This window comes from Camelina sativa, chromosome 20 (genome assembly GCF_000633955.1).
Source record: "Camelina sativa cultivar DH55 chromosome 20, Cs, whole genome shotgun sequence".
NCBI classification, from domain to species: domain Eukaryota; kingdom Viridiplantae; phylum Streptophyta; class Magnoliopsida; order Brassicales; family Brassicaceae; genus Camelina; species Camelina sativa.
Window position 1 is genome coordinate 12035467 of NC_025704.1, and position 8720 is coordinate 12044186.

Consider the following 8720-nt stretch of genomic DNA (forward strand, 5'->3'; position numbering starts at 1 on the left):
TTTGTATTTGGTAAAACAGATCACATGAGGGATTTGATTGTGTGTTTAAGAGATAAAAGCCGACTTTAGAAAATCATAATGTGATCCATATAATGAGTGAACTAGAATCAAATATTTATATCCATGAAGGCACGTTGGCGAATCGTGCTTGCCACATATGTTACGTATATTAAACTTAGAACACTATAAAAGTTGTAACATTATTCTAAGAGTTCCCCCATATACATATTGGGGAATTCATATTAAAAGTTTCAACCAAGAATGGCCGTGAAGATCTCGACCACTTCAGTATTGATCCTCTCACTTGCTCTGCTTAGCTTCGGCCATTGTTGTTATGGCCAACTTCGAGCCGGATTCTATAATAAAGACTGCCGAAACGTAGAAAACATCGTATCTAGAGTTGTTGGAGAGGCATTCTTCAAGGATCCATCCCTTGCACCCGCAATGATCCGCCTTTATTTTCACGATTGTTTTAGCAACGTAAGTTGGTTAAGTATACTAGTACTTATACTTAACTTTTTCTACAACTTTCTAATAAGTATTAATCTTTGATGTATTGATATTTTATGTAGGGATGTGATGCATCGCTTCTTCTAGATGGTACAAGCAGTGAGAAAAAGGCGTCGCCAAATCTAAGCGTACGAGGATACGAGTTGATTGATGACATTAAAACTGCGGTCGAACAAGAATGCAGTGGGATCGTTTCTTGTGCTGATATCATCGCTCTCGCGACTAGAGATCTTGTTACTCTTGTAAACACATCCACCTCAGTTTTTATTACTACATCTTGTAGTTTACATGTTATGTTTTCCTTATCGACTGTCAAATTTTTTTGATTTAATCAGGCAAGCGGAGGAAAAACATGGTATGCGATACCAACAGGACGATTTGACGGTACTGTCTCTTTGGCTTCGTCTGTGGATTTGCCATCTCCTCGGTGGACAGTCTCCCAAACGGCTGAGAAATTTTTTGACAGGAAGCTAAGCCTTACCGATATGGTTCTACTTCTTGGTATGGAAAGTGAACATACTACAAATTTTTCATATCATATTTTTGTTGTCATTTACAAGTCAAACATGCATTCTACCAAATTCAAATTCACTTTATGATTCGGTCGCGATACTGTTAGAAACCACTAGGCTATGTGTTCTAGTCTTAAATAATACTATCAAATTTATAATGACATTCTTATGGGTTATATTTGGTATATTTATAGGTGGACATACGATTGGAGTGACACATTGTTCGTTCATCATGGATCGATTATATAACTTTCAGAATACGAAACTCCCTGATCCATCCATGGATTCTAAATTGGTTGAAGAACTAAAACTCAAATGTCCTCAGCGTTCGTCAAGTGATGGCATCATTAATTTGGATCAAAATATTACGAGTTCCAATACTATGGATGTATCTTNTTTTAGCAACGTAAGTTGGTTAAGTATACTAGTACTTATACTTAACTTTTTCTACAACTTTCTAATAAGTATTAATCTTTGATGTATTGATATTTTATGTAGGGATGTGATGCATCGCTTCTTCTAGATGGTACAAGCAGTGAGAAAAAGGCGTCGCCAAATCTAAGCGTACGAGGATACGAGTTGATTGATGACATTAAAACTGCGGTCGAACAAGAATGCAGTGGGATCGTTTCTTGTGCTGATATCATCGCTCTCGCGACTAGAGATCTTGTTACTCTTGTAAACACATCCACCTCAGTTTTTATTACTACATCTTGTAGTTTACATGTTATGTTTTCCTTATCGACTGTCAAATTTTTTTGATTTAATCAGGCAAGCGGAGGAAAAACATGGTATGCGATACCAACAGGACGATTTGACGGTACTGTCTCTTTGGCTTCGTCTGTGGATTTGCCATCTCCTCGGTGGACAGTCTCCCAAACGGCTGAGAAATTTTTTGACAGGAAGCTAAGCCTTACCGATATGGTTCTACTTCTTGGTATGGAAAGTGAACATACTACAAATTTTTCATATCATATTTTTGTTGTCATTTACAAGTCAAACATGCATTCTACCAAATTCAAATTCACTTTATGATTCGGTCGCGATACTGTTAGAAACCACTAGGCTATGTGTTCTAGTCTTAAATAATACTATCAAATTTATAATGACATTCTTATGGGTTATATTTGGTATATTTATAGGTGGACATACGATTGGAGTGACACATTGTTCGTTCATCATGGATCGATTATATAACTTTCAGAATACGAAACTCCCTGATCCATCCATGGATTCTAAATTGGTTGAAGAACTAAAACTCAAATGTCCTCAGCGTTCGTCAAGTGATGGCATCATTAATTTGGATCAAAATATTACGAGTTCCAATACTATGGATGTATCTTTCTACAAACAGATAAATTTTCGCCGAGGAATCCTCCATATCGATCAACAACTTGCCATCGACGGAATGACAAGTAAGATAGTGACAGATATAGCCAATGGTAACGATTTCTTGTTTAGGTTTGGTCAGGCAATGGTGAATTTGGGATGGGTGAGAGTTAAAACTAAGGCCAACAGTGGGGAGATAAGAAAATCGTGTCGGTCTTGCAAGGATCCATTGTTTTGCACAACTGGCTGAATAAAAACTAAGCGCCAATATTGTGTTTAACATATTTTGTTGTTGTTCATCTGTTCTTGTTATTTTTCATTTGATTATTAATTAAGTCTATTACTTGTTGTGAGACATACTATCATGATTTGGTATATATAAAGAATCCAACTCATTTTATGCAAAGTTTTTAGTTTGTTGATTAATGTAAACTTAAATAGTGCTACGTGTACAGAGGTAGATATGCTTTCAGAGTAGCTCTTCACAGCTCATTACTACTAGTACTAGAGAAGTGGAGACAGATTAAATTTAAGAAGGTACATAAGGGTGAGTGGCCCAATCAATTTTTGGATTGGTTTATTTGGTTATCAAAGGTAAAATATATTTTTAAAGGGGAAATTCTCAAATTTTTAGCACATATTCTCTTATTTTCCAAATTTAGCACACAAACTCTAATTTAATTCTAAAAATCACTAAAAATATGAAGTAAAATGTTTAATAAAAATTCTATCTTTATCTCTAGAGAAAGACTTCTGAGATCTCATTTTCATCGACGACGTTCTCTAATCGGAGAACGATGAAGTTTAAGCGTGATGAAGAAACGATCTCATAAGCCAATCGAATCCTTACTCCTCCAATACCTTGAATTTCATGATGAACTTCATAAAAACTTGTTTTAAAACATATTTATGAAGGTTTTGTATTGAAGATTGGGATATTTTCATAGGTAGCTATGTTTTCACTGGTAACATATAAGAAATTTCCGAATCAAACATTCAGAAAGTATTCTCAGATATTTAGGAATGATTTCTTGATTTTCAGGAAGGTCTTGTCAAAAAAAAAAAAAAAAAAAAAAAAAAAAAAAAAAAAAAAAAAAAAAANGCCCCAACGAAGATTTTAAATCGGGATCATTAAGTATTGAGGTGTAACCACGACTAAGTCAAGATTTTTCTTCAAAAGTAGTATATAAGATTAAGTGTATATATATATGAAGAGATTTGATAGAACTAATTTGGGAGGCCTTACTTCGAATTGATCCATATGAATGGTTTAATATTTTTGAAATGATTTGATATGTTGTGAGAAATATTCTTATTCTATTACCTTCAGTTTATGTGAGATGTCAGTTTAATAATAAGTTAGGAAGAACTTCTTGAAAGTTTGGAATGCCTTCCTAAAGTTAGAACATTGGTGGGTGTGTGATACATTACTCCTTACTAATGAAGTAATTAGGACAAAACATAAATAAAGAGATTTAAAATCACATTTCCTTAAGTTAATGAAAGATTTCATAACATTTAGGAAGAAGACCTTGAAGTTCATGAATGTCTTTCTAAATGTCTGAAAACAGATCCAATTCTAAGTTAAGCGAACTAAGACCCAGATCCAATTCGTGTTCCATCGCTGCAACTCAATTCACCGTCGCGTTCAGCTTTTTCTCTGTACTATTTCGTCCATCATTTTTCCAAATTGAGCCGTCAAAGTTTCAATCTTCTCATACACATCTCCCAACGAAGCTGCTTCTAACTCCTCTTGTGAAACTTATGCAATCAGCGACAATGAATCTTATACCATCTGAATCCGGCGAAAGCAATGTCGAGAAGGGTAATAGTAGTAATAACAAACCAGATCTCTAAAATCGATACACATCTTCTTGACTTCTTCTTCCGTCGTTATCGTAACCTCTAACAATAAAGTGGTGGAAATTGATGATGGTTTGAATAAGCAAATCATTCTGACGTCGGAGGTTAAGGAAACTGTTACGACGAAGAAGAAGATACTCTGGTAGATGATGGAGTCGGCAAAAGTTGAGGAATACGGTAAGTTTCTTATAGAAATTGTTAAGGACGAAGGTGAAGAAAAAACCCAAAAATAATAATAATTGTATAAAATAATAAATTATCCTAATATTTACAAATGTTACTTTTGGAAAATTTAATTATGTGTGCTAAGTTTGGAAGAAAAAAATAGATTTGCGCTATTCTAGGGTTTTTCTCTTTTGGAAAAAACTGCTTGTACAGTACTTTTGAAAATTGTTCCAAAAGAATTGATTCCTCTAAAAATCGAGAAACTGTTGAATTTTGATCTTTCGAGTTTTCTCCTGTTATTAATTTCCCAAAAGGTCAAAGCGATGCAAGTAATAATTGCGTACGTGATTTTGTAATCGAGTGATTCGGTCGAATTAAACTAGAACAAAGAAGTAATATTTAATTAATAAATATCAACCAAAACCTAACCCTCGAGAGTAGTGTCCTAAATCGTCGACTGGGGCAAACAAAAAAACGTAGCTCGTGTGAACTCTTGGTTTGGTTCAATTTTTTAAAAAAAAATTTGTAGAATCCAGAATATAATCAAAACATTGCCCCCCTTGATTGATATAATAAATTAACATTAAATAAAGGATTCGAAGTCGAACAAACAGTATGATTATTGATTAATACTATTCAAGAAAATATTAATTCTACGTACCATTCAAGAAGAAATTAATTTAGCCAACTGTTACTAATAAACTGCAACCATCCGCCTCCGCTAATTAACTCCCACTCACGCCCACTATATATACATGTCTCATAGAACAATGATCGAACGTCTTCGACAGACAGAGAAACACTTCACTTATTACTTCTTCTTCATATAAAGTTCTTAAGTTTCAACGATGGAACCAAACTGTCTTCAGTTTCTTGAGAACAAGACAATTCTCGTCACCGGCGCTTCCGGCTTCCTTGCTAAAGGTCTTTGTTCAGTACAATTCTTCCTGCTCTCCTATACCACGAAATGTCAATTGAATACATATTTGAGCATCTACTTTTTAATCCATTCATGTAAATAATTAACCATTAATGTGTCGTTATTGTTGATTGAAATTTTTAATATCTAAACATATATAGTTCTCGTCAAGCGGATTCTGAGATTGCAACCAAATGTGAAGAGGCTTTACCTCCTTGTAAGAGCATCCGACAAGAAGTCTGCGGAACAACGGTTACACAGTGAGGTATATTTTCTCATAAATATGTATGTATGTATGACCAAAACTTTTTTTTTCTTTTTTCTAGATTATTTATACGAATACTGTATGAATCTTTGTAAAAGATTTTCAAGAAAGAATTGTTTAGGGTACTAAGAAATAATCTTGGTGATGAAGGTTTAAATGCCTTAATCTCGGAAAAAGTTGTTCCAGTTCCCGGTGACATATCACTGAAGGATGTTGGAGTGCATGACGCTAATCTCTTACAAGATCTGATGCAAGATATCGATATTATCATAAATTCTGCTGCCACCACTAGATTCGATGAAAGGTAAGTACACTAGTACTACTAGTGAATTGCACCCGCTTATTTTTTAGGACAAACAATATCTTATTCACGACCTAACTAGCTTTTAATTTGGTTTTATATGTGTAAAAAAAGATACGATGTTGCACTTGGGAAGTTGGGATCAACACGTTTGGAGCAATTAATGTCCTTAACTTTGCTAAGAAGTGTGTGAACCCAAAATTGCTTCTCCATGTGTCAACTGGTGAATCGTTTAAACTTTGAATCACCGAATTGATCAGCGGTATACGTATATATCTACGTACGTTCATTATAACTATTATCCTTTAATAAAGATATGTTTGTTTCCTCTTATAGCTTATGTTTGTGGGGAAAGATCGGGACACATATTAGAGAAACCTTTTGCTCTGGGAGAGACACTCAACGGTAAAAACAACGTAGACATCAATTCCGAAATGCGACTGGCAGAGCAGAAATCGAAACAACTCATAGAACAAGGTTCTTCTTTAAAAGAAACTGAACAAGCCATGAAAGATTTCGCATTACAAAGGTTTTCTTACCTTTTTCGAATACTTAAATTAGAAAATAGATGCTATACATATATATGAAGTAACTTGAGCCTCATGCATTGTTCATATATACAATGTTGAATAGGGCAAAGCTTTATGGGTGGCCAAACACATATGTCTTCACCAAAGCAATGGGAGAAATGCTTCTTGGACACTATAGAGGAAGTATGCCTATTGTAATAATACGTCCAACAATAATCACAAGCACTATCTCGGACCCATTTCCCGGTTGGGTTGAAGGTTTAAAGTAAGCTATCACCAATTTTTCACTGGCCTAGTTTATCATTCGACATCTTAGTAGTTACTCTCTATTGTTAATCCAAGTACTTGATTTGTTTCTGACTCAACTTCTTTTTTGGTTATTGTATATATATATATATGAAGAACCATAGACAGTGTGATTGGATTTTACGGAAAGGGAATGCTTAAGTGTTTTCTCGTCAATCATAAGACAGTATGTGATATTGTAAGTTCACTAGGCACATTGCTAATTTGGAAAAATATGAATTTTAAATTCTAGTTTTTACTATCTTGTTGATGCTAACACATAAATGTATCTATATATATAACAAGATACCGGCAGATATAGTGGTAAACGCAATGTTCGCAGCAGCAGCTGAACATACCCTCGATTCAGGAAGTCATACCATTTACCATGTCGGCTCATCTAACCAGAATCCGGTGATGTACAAGCAAATTTGTGAAATGATGATTCGTTATTTCATGGAATGTCCTCTGATCGGACGCGATGGTAAGCTTATAGTCCCAAACGCTACAACAATACCCACAATGGCTAGGTTCCGTGTGTACACGAACCTTCGCTATAAATTACCTATACAGGTAAAAAAACTTGGATAAATTGCACGTGAAATACATTTTTTTATGTTGGAGTATTCTTATAGGAATGGTTACAATATTAATTGCATACTAGCTCTCATATTGGTTCACTGCATGTGTGTTTTTTTTTTTCTTTTTTTTTTTTAGGTACTGGGATTACTAAGTGTAATGTTGCCATCGCAAAGAGATAGATATGAACATCACAACCGTAAATTCAAGATGGCCATGAGAATGGTGAAGCTTTACAAGCCTTATGTAGTCTTCAAGGGCATGTATGTATAACTCTCTCATGACAGTATATATATAATCAAAAACAAGTAACAAGTAAGTTTATTTGATTTAATATATAAAATTTTCTTGTACCAAATGCAGATTCGATGATAAAAACCTCGAAACATTACGAATCAAGAGTGAAGCCAAAGAGCCGAACAAATCGTTTGGCACCAACCCCAAATTTATTGATTGGGAGGACTATTTTATGAATACACATATCCCTGGCCTCATGACACACGTGTTGAATAAGTAAACTTCGAATACAAGTAGTATACGAAATCAAGTAAACAACAAGTTGTATTACATGTGTGAAGTCTACTTACTATAGATAGTTATAGTTATACAAATCGGTCATATATAGCGTTGCTTAATAAATGTACGTATCATATGTTTGTATTTTGTCTATCTAAAACCCTTCGTATTGCCTTTGATTGATTTATATTATCGTTCAAGTCTATATATATATATATATATATATATATACCACTTAGCAACAGAATCCCACACTTCCTTATTAATGTACAAAGGCCACGTACACCGATATTGTTCGAAACCACAAGTGTAAAGGTATAGAAGATTAACACCACAATCTTCTGCTTGGAAAACGCCAAGCGAACGCTTTACTATTTATTCTTATCAAACTCTTAAATGGTTACAAGAATAAATGTAAGCAATTTTCTCTTTTTTATCTAAACTTTCACCAGTATAGATCTAAGAAAATAACCCAACACTCACCTTTTTAGCTTTCTTTGATTAGCCTTAAAGTTACAATCTCACACAAAAGGTTTTATCAAGTGTTAAAAAACCTACCACTCATCACCCTCGATCTTTTATACTCGATCACACTAAAACCCTAAAAATATCTTCAAATCTTCAACTAAGGCAATTATTTGTTTGCCACGATCTCACTTTCCTTAATCATCGTGAACGATATTCTCCAGATATCTTCTGTCCTGATTCTGCTTTATCTTCTTGTTCCATCCAAATCGGACTTGCCATGTCAGCTGCGCTTCCTTACTATTCTCCACTTGTCTGTTCTCAGATGCAGAGTCCTGTGTCCTAGCAGATCCGTGTTCCAAACAACACCCGGTTACGGCAACTGCATCTACAATCTCCGCCTTTTGACTATGTTTGATAAAGAAGCACCCGATCCTCCAAAACCTGACATGATCAAAAACCACACAAAAACAAAAGACAC

The 8720-nt window shown here is 34.6% G+C and overlaps 1 protein-coding gene and 1 pseudogene across 1 annotated transcript; both read left to right on the top strand.

Moving 5' to 3' along the window:
• Positions 239-2710, top strand: LOC104772445 (peroxidase 60-like). The gene is made up of 7 exons (XM_010497058.1): positions 239-480; positions 573-752; positions 846-1011; positions 1217-1428; positions 1521-1700; positions 1794-1959; positions 2165-2710. The coding sequence occupies exons 1-7, from the start codon at positions 262-264 to the stop codon at positions 2599-2601; spliced, it is 1560 nt and encodes a 519-aa protein (XP_010495360.1). The 5' UTR covers positions 239-261; the 3' UTR covers positions 2602-2710.
• Positions 5182-7859, top strand: LOC104770575 (annotated as a pseudogene).